We start from the raw sequence: 18,134 nt of genomic DNA, 5'->3' as shown, positions 1-18,134 counted from the left end.
GCATATTCAAGATGAAAGCCTAGAGGAACATGGCACATGGACGAGACCTACAATCTTATTCTGGGCCTTCAGAACCAGAGAAGGCCCGAGATTGGGGCAGGGGGTCTGTGACACCCTCCCCTCACAGGGTAGAGTCTCGCTCCCTGGGAAGTGGGGCTTCTAGCCTTTAGGTGACGACAGAAGCCCCCGCTGACATCTTGCCCTCACCTTCACGAGAAACTCTGAGCCCTAACTGCCCAGGCAAGCTGCTCCTTAATTCCCAGACCAAAGAAACACTGGGACAGTGTAAGTGTTCACGGCTTTAGGCCACTAAGGCTTGGGGTTTTTGCTAGGAGGTGATAGACAGCCAATCCTGCGGTATGTGACGAAAACCCCTGAAGGAAGCCGGGAGGAGCCATGTGACTGAGAGAAGGGCCTCCCAGCAGAGGGAAGGGCAGGTGCAAAGGCCAGGTGGCAGGAGGGACAGGTGAGAGGCCCATGTGGTTGCAGAGAGTGAGGGAAGAGAAATGGCAGATGGCAGATGGGGGCGACATATCAGATTTTTATGGCTTTGCAGCACTTTAACTGGCTGGGGCACAGCTGCCAGGGACACAACCGTAGGGACAAGGGGGAAGGACGCGCAGTGAGGAGGCCACTGTGAAGATCCAGCTGAAAGAGCACTGTGGCTTGAAGCAGTGGACAGTGCTGGAGGGGATGGGGGTGTCAGGGTTCTGTCCTGAAGCCGGAGGACTGAGAGGGCAGTGCGTTCGGAGGCTGAAGGACACGGAGACCCTGAAGTGAATGGCTTCCAGGGTGTGGGGCTCAGGGTGGGCAGGGCATGGGGATGGGCACAGACATGACTCCGCAAGTCCTGTGGAGGAGGAGGGTGTGGCTGCAGGTCCCTGAGGCCTGGAAGGAGTGGTGTTCCCACCGTTATCTAATGGTCTATGCAGACAGTGAGGGCTCATGGTAGGAGAGCTTCTTCCTAGTTTGTTTTTTTAATTGCAAATAAATGAAAGAAAGAAACAACATTCAAATTTCAGTATGCCACTGAGAGGGAATATTCAGATCTTTTCGGGAACAAGGTTGCAAAATTCCTTAAAGTAGACTCAGTAGCATCCTGGGATCATTTGTCTTCGTGAACAGACTCTTTCTAGCTTTGGAAGTTTGAGGGGTACTGAGAGTGCTAAGGTCTGTGGGGAGTGCGCACAGGCATCCTGAGCTCACCATGAGGTCCAGGGCGGCAGGCAGGCGGCTGCCCCTCAGCCATGGATGCACGTCCAGCAGCTCCTGCCTCTGGCCCTCAGTGAAGTGGGGCTGGGACTTCTGCATGGCTCTCAGCTTCTCCCGGTCTTCCTTCAACACTGTTTCCAAATTCCTTCACAAAACAGTTAGAAACAGGTAAGCTGTACAGCACCTGAAGGGGGTTCTGTGGTTTAAAAAACAAAACAAAACAAAACCCTCTTTTTCTAGCAACTCTTTCAGGATTAATTTTAGATGATTTTGTTTAATACTAATTTCCTTTTTCTGTAAAATAAACTACCCTACTTAAGGCACCTTAACCTCCATAGACTATCATCTGTAGTTTTTCTATTAAAATAACCCAAGTTACGATCTAGGTTTTATTTGAAATTAGCGGGACTGGGCACCCACAGACACTTGGTTCTGTACAGGCTGGTTAGCTGGACACTCTGACCAACAAGGCAGCAGGTGGGGTAACCAACCGTCCTAGCTCCCCAGCAGACACTGGGCTGGCTGGAAGCTGCCCCAGACAAGGAAACCCAGACCCCCCTCCCACCTGCCCCCAGAAGCCTGAAAGTCCTGAGCCTCTGCGGTAATCCCTCCTTCCTTCCCTGGCTCCTCCCACCATGGGGCTCCGAGGCACAGGGACCATAGCGGTCCCTAGACCAGACTGACGTGGGGCAGAAGCACAGACCTGCTAACCCCAGAGCAGCTGGTGGCCCAGGCTGCTCACCTCCCTGAGCTCCTGTATCTCCAGGATGGACACAGCCCATCTCGCCCACAGGGGAACAGGCAACTGAGCCAAAGGGAGACGTTGGCACAAACACCTTGTGAGCCCAGCAATATGACGGGGGTTGGAAGGGAGCCTGTCCTCCTCCCAGCCTACAGCAGGTCACCCGCAGTTCTCCGCGGGACCACGGAGCCATCCAGAGTGACCCTCCTTCTCCGTTCATATAATCAGAGGCGAGGCTCTCAGTGGGAAGTCTCCCCGACTGGGTGGCCTTGTTGCTTAGTGAGCCCATGTCCCTAGGAGAAGTCGGGGGTTACCGGGAAGGCATCTGGTAGGTCATCATGACGCTATCATCTGTGTCGGCCATCAGCAACCAGACCGGGTCCTGCAGGACATACTTGATGAACTGCTCACTTTCTTCCATATCTGCCTTTGCTTTCGCTTTGTGGTTCTTCTCCGAAGAGTCAATGCTTCCAAAATACTTGCTGGTGTGACCTGTGTCACTACTGCCTTTAAAAACACAATACGTGGCAAGTGAAAACCTTTCATGTGAAGTTAAACCTCATAAAATGGCAGTTTTAGGGAGCCAAAGGGTTTGACGTGGTAACGAGTGCCTAGATAGGTAGGTTTTGCCTCCTCTTTTCAGTTCTCAAATTATCTGGATAATACCAGCCAGCACCATGGGGACGATTCTCTCCCGGGTCAGCCCTGAGAAGTCCAGATGGGGCTGCGTCTTAGAAATTGTGCTCCTTCGGGGTGCCTGGGGGCTCTGTCAGTTAAGTGTCCAATTCCTAATTTCAGCTCAGGTCATGACCTCAGGGTCATGGGATGGAGATGTGGAGAACCACATCAGGTTCTGCATGCTGGCATGGAGCCTGCTTCAGATTCTCTCTCTCCCTCTTCCCCTGTAAGCAACGCCCTCCCCTCCCCTGCCCCCCCCGGCCAAAAGAAATCATGCTCCTGCTCCTTGACTAGGTCAGGCCACAGAGAAGCTGGTTTTGTCAGTGGAGGACAGCTGGCCTGGCACACTCTGCCATCAGCCTCTGTGGGGAGCAAAACCAGAGAACAGGTGAAGACGGGTGCTCAGTCAGTGGGGAGAGGATGCGGCTGTTCCAGATCACACCTGAGTGATCCTCCCTGGTAAAGCACACCCCCATGCCCTAGCTTCACGCGAGGGGAGCTAACTCAGCAAGGGGAGCACGACCAGCCCTCCTGGCAGGCCCAGAGACTCTGAGGGATGGTCCAAGATGGTCCAAAAGGGCTGGCGGCGTGGAGGCCTGTGATAACAGCAATGTCCACAGCAAATGGGCAGCGGGGATGCACATCAGCAGGGCAAGGCAGGAGGACAGAGCTGGCAGCCACGGCTGCAGGCTCTGGGGAGGCACTTGGGAGCACCAGCTGGATGCCCGTGAGGACCTGGTCTGCACTGGATACCAGGCCCTGAGCACACACAGGCCTGTGGCCTGGGGTGCAGGAAAAGCTGCGGACGCCCAAGAACATTAGGTGGCCATCATCTAAACAAACCTGAAATCCAGCAACTGAAACACACCCAACACCCACAGGATTTGGGTGCTCCCAGCGCCAACAACATACCTGCTCCACTTCTGGATGTAGTGCAGCCCAGTGAGCCTGAGCCCAGGGAGTCGGATGTAGCAGAGGCTCCGCTCCCAGATAGGGCCGACCCTGTGGCTGAGCACAGGTCCTCGTGCAGCAAGAGGTCCAGCAGGCCACTGGATGTGGAGAGGGCATCACTGTTCCGGGCATCTGCAGGTTCCTCATGCTTTGGGAACAGGGAGAAGATAGCACAGTCAGGGCTCAGTGCACAGAATGGGGCTCGGCACACAGAATGGGGCTCTGCACATTGTCAGGGCTCTGTATACACAGAGGGGCTCAGCATACCATCAGGGCTCTGCATAAAGAGAGAGGCTCTGTGCACAGTTGGGGTGTGATTGCACAGAACAGGGCTCTGCACACAGCCAGGGCTCTGCATACAGAGAGAGGCTCTTTGCACAGTCAGGGTACAGAACACAGAATTGGGCTCTGTGCATAGTCAGGGCTCTGCATACAGAGAGAAGCTCAGCACACAGTCAGGGTGCAGTGCACAGAGAGGGTTCAGTGCACAGTAAGGGCTCTGTGTATAGAGAGGGAGTTGGTGCACAGTCAGGGCTCTGCACACAGTCAAAGGCTTGGTGCACAGAAAGAACCTCTGCTCACTGTCAGAGCTCTATGTATAGAGTGGGTGTTGGTGCACAGTCAGGGCTCTACGCAGAGTCAGGCGCTCTGTGCACAGAGAGAGGGTCTGTGCACAGTCAGGGCTCTGCATATAGAGAGAGGATCTGCACATAGTCAGGGCTCTGCCCAGAGAGAGAGGCTTTGCACACTGTCAGGGCTCTGCATACAGAGAGAGGTTCTGTGCACAGTCAGGGCTCAGCACACAGAACAGGGCTCGGGGGAGCTGCACAGCGCTGTCTGCACAGGGCTGCTCAGAGACAGAGCAAAGTGCCATCCTCCTTAGGTCGCTGGTCCTCCTTCACCGCTAATGAATAAGACGAAACGAACATGCCCCCCCGCCCCGGTTATTAAGTCTACAGCAACACCCTTGCTAGTGGTCTATGAGTGTCATCTAATAACCTTAATTTTGGGAAGGTCACACCAAAGACAGCGCGTCTTGGGTCCCTGAGAGAAAGGCCTTCTGCTCGTTCCCATACCCTGGCAGACAGGGAAGAGGGGAAGCGCGTCAGCAGCACCCCAGTGACTGCTGACCTGTGGGATGGGGGAGGGGAATCTGGCTTCCCAGTGGGCATGGCCTTGACCTGACAGCATCCTGACCCTCTGACCCTCAGAACCAGCACGATAGGCCCAGGACCCCAGACACAGGAGTCGGGGGGCCCCCTGGCACATGGAGGTGTTTACTTGAGACTTCGAGACTTGCTCCCCGGGAGGGGAGCAAGGGCAGGGGCGCCAGTGGCCGCATTGCCCTGCTAGCGTGACTATATCCCTCAGTGTGGTTACCGCCCCCCTCAGCATGGTCACTCAGAGCAGTCACTACACAGCTCAGCATGGCCACTACACCCCTCAGTGCGGTCACTCAGTGCGGTCACCATACCCCTTAGTGTGGTCACTCAGCAGTCACTACACCACTCAACAAAGTGACTCAGCCCGGTCACTCAGAGTGGTCACTACACCCCTCAGCATTGTCACTCAGTGCGGTCACCATACCCCTTAGTGTGGTCACTCAGCGCAGTCACTACACCCCTCAGCACAGTGACTCAGCCCGGTCACTCAGCGTGGTCACTGCACCCCTCAGTGTGGTCACCACATACCAGTGGTTCACTGGAAGCAGCTCACGACTTCATTAACTGAACAAGAACAGCACACCAGCATCCCGTAGGACTTGGGAGGAGGGGCGCATGTGGCCTGGTTTCAGAGCTCAGGCCTCTGACTCCCTGCCCCCCAGAGTGCCTCTGCGGCCAACACCCCTTCCCCCCACTGCCCTCCAAGGGGTCTGAGTTCTGGCATTCAACCTGCCTGTGCTTTATCCACAGAGTTTTACTGAAAATATTGGGGCCCAGAGCGAGTCATGGAAGTCACGTGTGTGTACCTGGACCCGTGTCCCCCATCAGACAATCCAGTGGCTTCCTTCATCTGGACCCCCAGACAATAAGAAGCTGCCAGGGGTCTACTCTGACAGGGTCGCTGAGCCGGAAAACATTCCCGTCCAGCCCATGTATTTAGGTCACAACTGGAACCGTGTGGCAGGAGGGGAGACAGGTACGCACGTGCTCGCCCTGTCCCTGCGCCCCGCTGCCTGCTTTAGGTAAGGAAGACAGGAAATGCTTACGATTGGCGAGGCCTTCGGCTGCCGGTCCCAGGATGTGGAAGGTCTGCAGTCAGGCCCTGCACCCACTGTCCCCGCTGTCCCTGCGGGCCCTGCCGTTCCTGAGGCCGCGGCGCTGCCCTCAGGGACCTCCTCCAGCTGCAGCAGGTTGAGCTGCAGAGGCGAGCTGCCTCGGGACTGGAAGAGTGGAGGGGAGGCTCTGCCCGGGGGCCCAGAGGCAGATGGTGGGGACACGGGGGTGGCTGCGCGAGAAGCTGCCAGCCCACGCTCCGCCAGAGGACACGTGCATGGTGCTTTGTGGGGTGAGGTCTGGCTGGGGAGCTCAGGCTGCGAGGCAGGGATCATCTCAGACAAAAAGTTAGGCTGGCCTGGGAAGAAGGCCTGGGACAGGCTGGGGGTCACTGAAGGGAAGGAATAGTTGGGTAACACCAATGCCATGACTGGGGTCAAGGGGACAGCGAACGGCGGGTGCTGGATGGCAAACTCATGCTGGGTGTCCATGGGCACGGCGGGCACTGCGAAGCTGGCCTGGGGAGCCAGGGGTGCCGACGCCACCATCCCTGGTGTGGGCATGATTCCTGGGGCTGGAAACACAGGCAGGGGGTAAGCAGGCACTGAGGCAGGGAAGGGCGTTGTGGGGCAGCTGGACTGGGACGTGTCCCAAGGTGACCAGGCTGTGGCATTCAGGCCCATCAGCGGGGGCCGGTGGGTCGCAGGGCCCCCAGACCCAGTGCTCTCAGAAGAGTCTCGAGGCTTGGCCCGTTTGGACTTCAGTTTTCTGTTCTTCCCAGTTTTTTTCCAAGATGAATCTATTCCAGAAGCATTTCTTAGTCCTGGTGCAGCTAAAGTAATGGGAAAACACCAGGGTTAAGATGCAAACATTTATGTGTTTGCCAGTTTTCAGACTCCTAGGCCCTGGAAACATGAGGACACATCCTAGTTCAGCAGTCCCGTGTTTCCAAATGTCAGCCTGTGGCCACTCAGGCCACTGTCAGGTGCTGCCCGGCCTCAGTGAAGTGAGAACAATCAGGGCAAAGTCTTCCTAAAACCAGAGTCACCCAATTTTAAGGACGGCCATTAATTGCAAGATCACATGCCCTGTTTTTCATCTGGTGTTAAAATACCCTTTCCCTGACAAAATAATAGTGATGAAAAGTTGTATTTAAAAGATTTCATTTGGGCGCCTGGGTGGCTCAGTGAGTTAAGCCGCTGCCTTCGGCTCAGGTCATGATCTCAGGGTCCTGGGATCGAGTCCCGCATCGGGCTCTCTGCTCAGTGGGGAGCCTGCTTCCCTCTCTCTCTCTGCCTGCCTTTCCGTCTATTTGTGATTTCTCTCTGTCAAATAAATAAATAAATAAATAAAATCTTTAAATAAATAAATAAAGATTTCATTTGCTCAAAAAAGTAAAAAGCCTGGTACATGTCAGCTGTTCCCCAGTACTGGTTTGTGAAATGTGAAGGTGAACACCCCGATCATCTAACCTATTTTTCAATTTTATGAGCTTCATCACTACTGTTCCTTAAAATGAGCTGCTTCCTGCTTTGCCTGTCAGAGGGAGCCTGGACTCCAGCCCAAAGGGAAGTCAGAGGATGGAAGGGAGCACATGCTCTTGGAACTACCTTCCTTCTCTCTGATGGGCAATGCTTTTTTCTTCAGAAGGCTGGAAGTCTCCAAGGGTAGCAGAAGGGACTCTGGACTTGTCCCCACACTCCACCCTCGGGCCTGGGCTAGCAGGGGAAGTATGTTGGTTGAGCTGGGGGGTCATGCCATGCCTGGGATGGTCCCAGGAACCTTAGTTTCTCCTCTCCTGTCACACAGGATAACTCTGGGCTTCTGCAGCAGGTATGTGGGGACACCTTCTGTCAGCAATGCCAACAGGTGCTCCCTTAACCTTTACTCCATGCTGAAGACAAATGGACCAATCCAAGGCAAAGTGCTAAGTGGGTAAAGGCTTTGTGACTCAGACTCTCACCTGTTGTTTTTTCTATAGGAAATCTGTCCCCTGGTGGGACTACTGGCTGAAGCACTGGGCTCCTGGGATTGCACATCAGGGTCTAGAAAGGATTGCTGTGGACGGCTGCACAGTCTGTGCACTGCAAAAACTGCTGGGCCAAGGGAGGCAAGAGGGAGCTGGAACTCCGTACTAAATCAGGCCCACAGAGTGGGTCTGCCCAAGGTGGGGGGGATGACACTTTCTCCTAATTTCCAAAGAAATTAGGCCTAACAGTCACCCTAAGTCTGGGGAAAAAGGAGAAAAGGAAAAGACTAGAAGAGACATAATCCTTGGCAGCATCAGTCTCTTTTACTTTTCATATTTTCACTTTGTGGTGTGTCTGCCTAGAGATCCAGGGGAAGCTGGGTTCTCATGGTGCATATGTCTCCTGGGCTCACTAGCTCTGATCCCTGTGTCTGGCCTGGGGAGCCCTGGGAAAAGGTGGTGTCTCTGATCAGTCCAGCCCTGTCTATCTTCACCCCATGCCCTTCGATCCCCTGCTGGCTCTCAGTCTGAAAGGCAGCTTTCTGTACTCCCAGGGTCTATCCTCCAGCCTTAAGGCCCCCCAGTTAGGAAGGCATCTGGGGAGAAGGGGATCACTCCCTCCTATGGTGTCCTCAGGAGTCTGACGCCATGTGCCCCGTCAGTCCTATGGGGCGGGTAGAGTCCCCTGCCCCTCACAGTCTCCCAGTGAGAGACATCTGAGGTGGCAGCTCTGACTTCCATGCAGGCCAGCCTGGGACTATTGCTGCTCTTGCTAGCACTGTTGCCAGGACACCTGTTTCTACTGAAACAGACTGCATCACTGGGAAGTTCCAGCCCATATCTAACTGGGGCCATTCCACACATCAACAGGAGCCCTGGACTCTACCAAGAAGAACATCTTTAAAATGTGGTTTTGCCACTTACCTCTCTCACTCAGCTGCCCCTTGGACTTTTCCTGTAAGTAATAATGGCAGCGAGACTGGAAGATAGTGAGTTTTCGCATCTCCTTGAACTTAAGCAGGAAGCTCTGTTCCTCCTTCTGGGTGTGGGCAGCCAGCACTTCCTTGGTAAGGCCCAGCGTCCTGAGGGGCTCCTTCTCCGTGCCCAGGATGCACGGCCGTCCGTCCAGAGACTCAGGCCCACTCATGGCATCTTCCACCAGCTCTGTAACAGAAGACGGGCACTGGGGCTTAAAACAACAGAAAAAAGCACCTGGCATCTCTGAAGAAGGTAGCCCCTTGCATACACGTGCGATTCCTCGTGCTGCCAGAGCTTGGGGCTGAAACCTGTGATACGTTCAGGCAGCTCTCTGAGAAAAGTTCACCATCAAAGGCACAAGACAAGGACAGAAAGCTTCACTGCCTGGGCAGCTCCAGGATTGGTCTTCGAAGCAAACTGAAATGTGGGGTACCTGGGGTCTCAGCCCCACGTTGAAGATGCTGCTCCTGGTCTGTCCTTGGCTCTGAGAGCACAACATCCTGAGCCGGCGTGGGGCCCCTGTCCTTCTTCAGGACCTGCTGGCTCCCTCCCATGCACTCTCCCCTCAATGTCCCTGTCTTCCCACCACAGAACAAATCTGGGTTTCCATCCCCTCGTGGGTGTTGTGAGGAACAGGGTAACTCAGGGATGGTATCTGGCAGGTAGGACCTGTCCTGGCTCCTGTCCTCCAACAGGGGAGGGGGCAGGGATCCTCAACCCCACAGAAGTGGGAGGCCCAGGACCCTCACTCATTCCCTGGGAGGCCGGGGCTCAGCACCACCATGGCCTCTGCCCGGTGGGCGCCGGAGTAGACAACTGCCGCCAGGTGGACCTGGAGTGCAGTGGGGGCTAGGACAGGGGCCCTGGGACCAGGAGGGACTGGGACTGGGACAGGGGTGGCTGGGACCAGGACAGGGGTAGCTCTACCCCGCCCTGCTTCTGCACCTGAATTTCTAATTTTCATCGTTAAAATCAGACCGCTCTCGACATAGTTGGTGAACCAACAAGCGTACCAAGCTCGGGCTGCGGCTTCTTGTCACCCACATGCACGATGGTGCTGCTGTAGCTGCACTGGCTGGTGAGGGACACTACACTCTCCGCCTTGCTGGGCAGCGTCAGTGATGGCAGGTGTGCGCTGACCCCCGCGTGGCTGTTCACCTTGGAGGATGACGCTGTCTCTTTATATGAGGAAATGGACACAGACACAGAAATGCAACAAAAGCAAACTGCTCAGACAAGACACCCCACTGTCTACGCGGTGCACCAATACCCTGGGGACCCATAGAGCCTGCATATACCCGGGCACATAACGGCCTGTCCCTAGCTCTTTATTCACAGAGTAAAGCAGGAGAAGAGGGAAGTCTGAACTGGACACAGCCTGAGTGCTCTAATAGGAGGTAGATGGTTGGGCAGCTGCAGGTACTTTCGGTCTGGGCCTCCAACCAGGACCCGGGGCCCTTCCACAGGCCCGCAGATGGCCAGGAGCCCACCATCCGCAGGGTGCTGGCCAGGGGCTGGCTCTGCGTCTCCGAGGACTAGGGCAGGGACTGTCCATCACAGTGGGACTGCCCAACGAGTGCTCCATCAACAGGGGGCTACCCAGTGTCTGGTCCTGGTAAGGCCCAGCAGTAACACTCAGAACGCTCGAGAGGCCTGTGGGGTGAAATCCGACTCAGGTGTGCTAACATTCGGAGGACTGTGCTCTTCCGAGAGACCACAGAAACAAGACCCGTCCAAGAACAGCAGGGTGAGGTGCCCCCAGGTCTCCAGCAGCCCCAGCAAGATCCAAGTCTCAAAGTCCCAAATCACCTTTACCTCCAGCTCGTAAGAAGATCCTAAGTTTTGAGCTACTCTGGTCATGGAAAGACCAGCCTACACCCACATACTGTGTCCTTGAAGCTGCTCAGACTTCCTGTGGGAGGGGGCGGGGCTCCGGGCCTTCAGTGACACCCTGACCCCCCCACACCATGGAAGACCCCAGTCAGCGCATGCGGCACAGCTCAAAGCAACAAGACACCTGCGGAAGGCAGCCCAGGGCTGGCCACTGCCTGTCGCTTATCGCTGGCCTTCTGCGTCGCCACATTCACCGGGAACTCACACTTCCTCTTGAGGGTGGCCGCCTCACTGCAGCTCTCCAGGTATCTGCATGGAGGGTTGGAAAGGGCCTCATGGGACACGGGAGCCCCAGGGGCACATGGAGGAGCCAGGAAGGTGGGGGAGGGGGGAGGTGAACGCACCTGATGACACCGTCCAGGCAGCTGATCTGCTGGTAGGAACCAGCGGGCGGGTTCCTGCAGCCCAGCTCCTCGGGAGAGCCGCCCACAGGCAGGCTAGTGCCAGAGCTGTCCTGTTCCACGGGGACAGCTTTTATCTGAGCAGAGGAACTACTCGGAGTCTCTGAAAGGACAAAACGGTTCTCTAGGGTAAAACTTGTGTCCCCCAAAGAGGATTCTCTAGTCAGCATTTCCATGCAACCTAAAAGTCAGGCTGTGATTCTCAGACACAGAAACCCAGGGCCAGCCTGTTCTTCAGGCAGCCTGGTGGGGGCGAGCGTCCCTGTGACACCCCCAGAGGGAAGCTGGAGGGCGCTGTCACCAGGTGGGGGCCGCCTCCCCCCAGGGCTGTCCCCAGGCTCAAGGACTCCGCAGTGGAAAAGGCCAGGTCTTCCTTGAACTCCTGAAATGTGCAGGGCCAGTAAGATGGCAGATACTTTAGGGTTGATGGATAGTTCCTGTCTCGGAGAGGAGAGACACCCTAGAAACGTGAGCTGGTGTCGCTAACAATTTTGTGTCCCCAGGGCAGACTGCTGTGGATGCTTCTCTTCCTGCCCTCTCCGTAAACACCCCTGTGCTGTTCCCTGAGGGGTCCCCAGGGGCAGAGCCGTGTCCTGCTCCCCGTGGCATCCCCCCAAACCCACACAGGCTGTAGCATGGCCACTAAGGGCAGTGTGCACCCCCACTTGTCCCGGGTGCCAAAATTCCTGGTGAAGAAGAGATATGCGGCAGCCACCAGAGGCTTCCCAGAGGAGGTGAGCCCTGAGTGCAGGGGTTGAGCAGGAGCCCCGCAGGGAGAGAGGCTACAGGGAGCCCAGGCACAAGGGTGCCAAGTCGCAACATGGTGAGGTGGCCTCAGGGAGTGTGGGGTGGTGGACAGCCCCCTGTGCCTCTGGCTCCCCAGGGGGAAGGGGGCCCATGAACAAAGCTGGTGCTGTCCCCCTGGGATACTCCATTTACGCAGACAATTGCTTGTGGGTTGGCTGGGCAGTCCCCCCAACTCAGGTGAGTGTGTACATGTGTTCACGTGAGTGTAAGCACCCACACTCTGGCCACTACGCCAAGAGACAGCAGGGGCCACGGGGGTGGAAATACAGGCCTCGGCCCACCTCAGCAGGTGTCAAGGGTGTCCAGTGACAAGGGTCAGCAAGCCTGATGGAGCAAGGGCCCAGGCTGCCGGGCGCCATCACAGAGCCAGCTGCCCAGCAGGGGAGGGGAGACAGCTCACTGAGGAGGTCAGTTCCCTGCCATCCAGGGTGAAACTCAAAGCCACACTAACGTTTGGTCAAGGAGATGGAGAGAAAGTTCTTACCTGTTGCGGATTTTTCCTTTTGTTCTCCAGATTCCCCAGGATGACTTTTGTTTTTGATGTTGCCATTATTTTTACAAATTTCCTGGAGGAGAAACAAAAGGACATGTTTTTCCCTCTAGGACACCCTATTGTGGTTCAGCCTGTCCTCTTGGTGAGGACAGAGGAGAGCCGCAGAAATTGGAGCGAGGCAGCGCCGGAGAAAACACGTTTGGCCATCTCAAGAATGCAGAACGACGTGGCATTTCTGTGATGTCCTCACTCTTGCCTGATTGCCTGCTTTAAGTCATTTTCACCCAAACTGTGCCCACAGCTTTTGGCTGTCCCCACCCCTCTCTTGCAGAGTAGAGCAGGGAACAGGGTTCTGAGAGTGGGCGGCCAGGTCTCCCCAGGACAGGGATAGACAGGGGCAGAAGGGACTTACGGTCCTCTTGCGGCGGGAGTCCTCGTGACCGTTGCTGTCACTGGAGGAGGTCTGGCTCATGAGATGTTCATGGGACCCGTTGCTGCCCAGGCTCCCATAGCCGCTGGAGCCGCTGTGGGGGACGGGCTGGGGACACAGCAGACAGGAAGGTGTTGGACGCGGTTCAGGGGGTGTGTGCGGCTGACACTGTGGGGTTAGTGCTCCCCACACACCTATCTCACAGAGAGGCCGTCACCTGCCTGAGGTGCTGTGTGAGGACAGGTGGGGCTGGGCTGGCTGGCAGGGTCAGGCTGCGGGGTGCCCCTGAGAGAGGATTCATTTAACCCTCTCCCGTGGCTCACACGGCATGGGCCAGTCCAGGATCTATCCAGGGGTTTTAGAGACAAGGCGCACTGCAGTTTTGCCGCAGTCTCAGGAGATAGAGAAGCAGAGCTGCCCAGTTAGAGGACTGGTGCTCACACTGTCTTCTTGAGAACTACTTCCCCAGGAAGAAGGAAAAGGTATCCTCATGCCTCCCAGATCCTGGTACAGTGACCCCCTCCCACCCAGTGCGCCTGTTGGGGGCCGTGAGTGGGCTGGCAGCAGGACCTCAGGGGTGGACTCGGGGGCTGGGTGTGTCTTTCAGTCACTTGCTCAGGACTATAGCTCAGACATAGGCACCCTAAATATGCCAGGGTACTACCCCCAACTGTGCAAGCCACAGGTGTGCCCGACTGTCCAGGCCCAGACCACGGATACCAGGGGCGCAGAGTGGAGCTGGATGGAGTGAGATGGCCAGCCCAGGTCTCTGGGCAGCTCCGGGCCACTGGCACAGGGGGACAGGAGGGCGTGTAGGCAGCATACCCACCTGGAGCAGCAGCCGGTGGATCTGCTCTGTGAGCCCCTGAATGCTGGGGGGCGGGTCCTTCTCCTCCACTGGAGACTGAGCTGAGAACACGTCCTCATTCAAAGGGCCCCTGTGCAGTTTTAACTGGTCTGTCAGCTGGGCCCCCTGACGCACAGCCCGGCTGGCCTCCTCCCTGCACACCCCTGGGCTGCTACCTGCCCCTCCCCCCTGCTCGCTGCTCTGCTGTAGGAGATCCCGCCCACCTGGAGTCACGGGCACATGAAAGGAGGTGGCTTGGGTCCTGTCCACCCAGTCCTGCCCTCTGCCACCTGCTGGTGGGGGAAATGAGGGTCCCCAGGCTGGCCCGGGCCCTGGGAGCACTCACACCCTGACTCTGTGTCTGCCGATGATGAAGGAGATCTTCCTGCTCCATGGGTTGATGAAGCTGGACCAGCTGGTGTCCAGAGTGACATACTCGCCGTTCCGGGCGCGGAACCGAATGGGAGAATAGTCGAAGGGCTGCCCACCGGATTGTACAACTGTGAGAGTGGGAGCCACATGGGCATGAGGACAGGTGTCTGGTGCTCTTGGGAAGAGGAGAGCTGAGGGGCACTCCACTCTGGAGTCAGCTCAGAACTTTCTAAGCAACCCTGTGGCTTTCAAACACCCCCCTCCACACACAACTTGGCTTTAAATTGCAACAGCGGAGTATTTCCAGAAGTTTCCAGAAGTGCCACCACAGATCTCAGGACATGCATCTTTGCTATCCTTGACTGGTCTTCTTCAGCATGCTCAGTGTTCCCTGTGTCTGCAAAACTTGGGCTTGGTGGGGACACGGATCACCCACTCCCTTGGCCTGGTCAGCACCTCTGTCACCACTGCTGAACCTGCCCCCCACCCCGCCACCTGCCAGGGAAGCCAACAGTAAAACCAGGTGCCAAAGATTTAGGTCCCACAAAGGGATGCACGGGAGGTGATTACTCTCAACTGACAGAGAAAGGGAGTGGGCACAGAGCCACAGCATCTGTCCCCACATGCAGGAAACTGATGTTACCCATCTACACAGGGCACTGATCCCAAGCTTTCCCAGGAAATGGGACCTACTCTTTTTATGGATGGTGAGCATCAAAGGCCGGTCACTTGGGTGAAGTTGCAGAAGCATGGGGGTCTCAATCAAGTCCTGAGGTAGGTAGCCCAGAAGGGGGACCGCCCTGCAAGGCAAGCACAGGCTTTGTGCTCAGGGGCAGCCCCCGCTGGGCCTCAACGCCCCCACTACCCTCCAGGGACCCCCTCCAGAACACCGCCTCCAGGCAGAGCAGCAGACTGGCTCTGGGAACCCTCCTGCTCCTTGGGAAAAAGTCACAGACTCCCAATTCCCCAAAGATCAAGGTGTGGGAATGAGGCTGACAGAGAACAGTGTTTCAATTAATTAGCAAACAGAAGCCTCCCCCCAGGTCTAGGATAGAAAACCTGGCCCTATGAGGCCCGCCCAGTACAGGCTCAGGTCTGTAGCCGTGTGGCTTAGCTCCTGAAAGAATAAATCATGATCATGTTTTTGCTGTTCCTCTTTTAAGATCTTTTCTTTCTTCGTGTCATTAGCAAGTTCAACCAGATGGGGCTGGCATGGCCTTTTTTAAAAAAAAGTGTTGCCTGGACTCTGGAAAACTCTATGTGCCTCCTTTCCACCTGCCAGAGTGTTCCCTTCTCCTATTACTCTGGCCACTGTGTCTGTCTAGTCCCGCAGAGTCGCAGTAGGCTGGGCGCCTTCGCTCTTCTCCTGCCATTGCTACTCTACCTTCCAGGAGAAGGTTTGGGGGTGAACTTCCTGGTGCCCCTTCTGCCTCTGTTGGGCGTCCTCTGCCCACTCAGCTACTGTTCCCTCTCCCGGACATGGGTCTCAGCCTTCCCCTGGAGGCCAGTCTTTTTGCCTCTGAGCTGATGTTTCCTCCAACTCCTCAGCTCCAGTGGAAGAACATTCTCCAAGCCTTTAGAGCAAAGCTTGCTTGTTCCCAGTAGACTGGAACTTTCTTGTGGGCCCAGTGTTATTATTTAATTTTCTCCTCCTGGTCCAAAACACACTCTCTCCAGGCCTATATTTTCCTTTGACAGGATGTACAAAATGTTCCTGGCACTCTTCCAGGTCAAGGCTTGGCAAGGTGAGGGGGAGGAGGGGGATGAGGAGAAGAGGAGGATGAAGGAGAGGAAGAGGAGGAGCAAGAGGCGGAAGAGGGGACAGGAGAAGAAAGAAAGGGGGAAGGAGGATGGGGTGTGGGGTGGGGGAGAAAGAGAGGAAGGGCAGAAGGGAAGGCAGGAGGAAGGGGGAGTGTGGGGAGGAGTCCTGGCCACCTGCCCAGCTGTCCTGTGCTCTCTGGCCTGTCCAGGGTGGGTGCCTGGTGCCTCTGTGCCAGGTGTAGGCAGGGGGTGACCTGGGTCCTGATAGCGCCTGTGGAGGCCCCCTTGGCCCATCTGAGAAAGCCCAGAGCGCCGGTACACCCAGGTCCACTCCCCCTGGGGCTTCTGAGGAAAGCTCTTCCCCACCCCTGCCAGCAGCCAATGGTATTTTCGGTGTCATGCAGGGGGAGCTGGGGGAAGGCGCTCCACAGGCCTCGCCCAAAGCCAGCCAACTCAGAACACTCTCTCAACAGTGCTACTGCTCCAGCTAGAGCGCCTTGGGTGGGAGATGGAGCAGACTCTCCGGGGCAGAATGGAGGTGATCCAGCACCCCTCCAGCTCCCACGCCGGGAGCAGACTGTGGCACACAGGCCGGCAGATGCAGCTCTGCTGGGATCCTATCAATGGTGTCTCCAGCTTCCATCCTAACCCTGTCCCAAGCCCACCACCCATGGCTGTGCCATCTTTCACTCACGTGTGATTTTAAAACGAGTTTCAACAGGATAATAAAGATACACTTAATGAGAACGATGCCCAGCTACCCCAGACACCCCCTTTACATAATATTCACATCGCAGGAGATTTTTAGTGCAATTTCAGAAGGATTTCATTGCCCAAAGTTCAACATTTTTGTGGATTCTCGCCTCTGTAAAACCAACACACAGCCTTCATTTTAGCTACACAGCTTCAATGTCAAAAACAGGAACGTTCACTGAGCTTTACTCAATTGCCATGAGGGAACCACCAAGATCATGGTGAAATACTAACCAGCATGTGACCGAGTCAGCTGCCGTGAAGGGTACGGTCCTGACTTCAAGACAAGCCTAGTGCAGGAGGAGGTGGGGGTGGGGGTGGAGAGGCAGATGTCAGTGTCATGGCACACTTACCTTTCGTCCACATCCTGGAACAGACAATTTGGTGTATGTGTGGTCGTAAAAATTCTCTTTTCAGGAGGAATTCTAGGGGCTGAAAGAATAGAATTTTATATAGGTTTCTGATTCTAACAAATACACATTTAGGACAGTTATACTACAGCTACTAGAAAATACCACATAGATTCAGATGGATAGGCAGCAAAGGAAGAAAATTCACAAGTGGACCCAGGAGACAGCCCACCGCACGGGGAACGGACCCTACACTCGATGACCGCCAGCCAACCTTCTTAACCTCCTTGTGGAGGGTTTAGTCTAGAAAGTAAAGAATCACCACATTCACAGAACCGTGTCATGACACATAAGCATCTCTCAACGAAATCATGGGGGAAGGCCAAATTCATGATTTTTAAGATCCGAGAGGTAGCTGAACAAATTGTTTTAAGAAATGAGTTAAGTCTTTAGATTCAAAATTCTCAGCAAACGTCCTTGTCTTGGGGACTTTGGAGTTTCTAGGGCGGGCAAAGGTGGTGGAATAATTAGCGTAAAGGAAATCATCTATCCAGAATTTCTCTCAAACACCAAGTTCATGGACAAAACACTAAATATCTAAAGCTTCCTTCTTGAAGAAGACTCAGATCATATCAGGGGAATAACTTGTTGAAATCCAAGTAACCCCTCTAAATCTTTTTTTTTTTTTTTTAAGATTTTATTTATTTATCAGAGAGAGAGAGGGGGAGAGAGCGAGCACAGGCAGACAGAGGCAGAGGGAGAAGCAGGCTCCCTGCCGAGCAAGGAGCTGATGTGGGACTCGATCCCAGGACGCCGGGATCATGACCTGAGCCGAAGGCAGCTGCTTAACCAACTGAGCCACCCAGGCGTCCCGACCCCTCTAAATCTTTATAGACCGTGTGGAAGAGAATGTTCTCTGCAGACAAACTCACCAAACATTTCCCTCAGTTTTAAGAAACACCTTTTTAAAAGATGACCTCATCAACCCCTGGGACAAGGTCCTGAGTACCGGGAAACGTGGACTGGACTGGGTCCCTGTGGTTGGTAGTTACAGACAGCGCCTGCCCTCTGAGAATTCTGAAGCCATGTCGCTGAGTTGCCAGGATGAGGAAGGTTCCAGGCCAGGTATGGGGGCTGGTACCACACGAGGACCACGTCATGATGCCATTCAGTGGGAGGAGGTGGCCAGAAGGACAGAATCAGTGTGGCCAAAACCTTGGGGTCATTTGGGCTTCAGGGGAAAGCCCAGATGTGGGGAGGGGATGGCCTGAGAAGTGAGCA

The 18,134-nt window shown here is 55.5% G+C and overlaps 1 protein-coding gene across 2 annotated transcripts in view; it reads right to left on the bottom strand.

The window, feature by feature from the left end:
- The window catches only part of PER2 (period circadian regulator 2), a 39,924-nt gene that overhangs the window by 2,707 nt on the left and 19,083 nt on the right, over window positions 1-18,134 (bottom strand). For both annotated transcript variants that reach the window (XM_004743726.3, XM_045066680.1), the window contains exons 9-22: window positions 16,857-16,935; window positions 14,683-14,789; window positions 13,964-14,117; window positions 13,600-13,708; window positions 12,753-12,878; window positions 12,332-12,413; window positions 10,984-11,143; window positions 10,764-10,888; window positions 9,760-9,924; window positions 8,693-8,932; window positions 5,793-6,631; window positions 3,545-3,731; window positions 2,269-2,461; window positions 1,207-1,357 (exon numbers count right to left, since the gene is read on the bottom strand). In XM_004743726.3, the coding sequence (XP_004743783.1) occupies window positions 1,207-1,357; window positions 2,269-2,461; window positions 3,545-3,731; window positions 5,793-6,631; window positions 8,693-8,932; window positions 9,760-9,924; window positions 10,764-10,888; window positions 10,984-11,143; window positions 12,332-12,413; window positions 12,753-12,878; window positions 13,600-13,708; window positions 13,964-14,117; window positions 14,683-14,789; window positions 16,857-16,935 (2,717 nt within the window). The remainder of the gene's footprint in view (window positions 1-1,206; window positions 1,358-2,268; window positions 2,462-3,544; window positions 3,732-5,792; window positions 6,632-8,692; window positions 8,933-9,759; window positions 9,925-10,763; window positions 10,889-10,983; window positions 11,144-12,331; window positions 12,414-12,752; window positions 12,879-13,599; window positions 13,709-13,963; window positions 14,118-14,682; window positions 14,790-16,856; window positions 16,936-18,134) is intronic.

This window comes from Mustela putorius, unplaced genomic scaffold, assembly GCF_011764305.1.
Source record: "Mustela putorius furo isolate JIRA1106 unplaced genomic scaffold, ASM1176430v1.1 tig00003869_pilon_pilon_pilon, whole genome shotgun sequence".
Lineage (NCBI taxonomy): Eukaryota > Metazoa > Chordata > Mammalia > Carnivora > Mustelidae > Mustela > Mustela putorius.
Note: the sequence above shows the minus strand (reverse complement) of the source record. Positions and strands in the feature narration are given on the sequence as shown.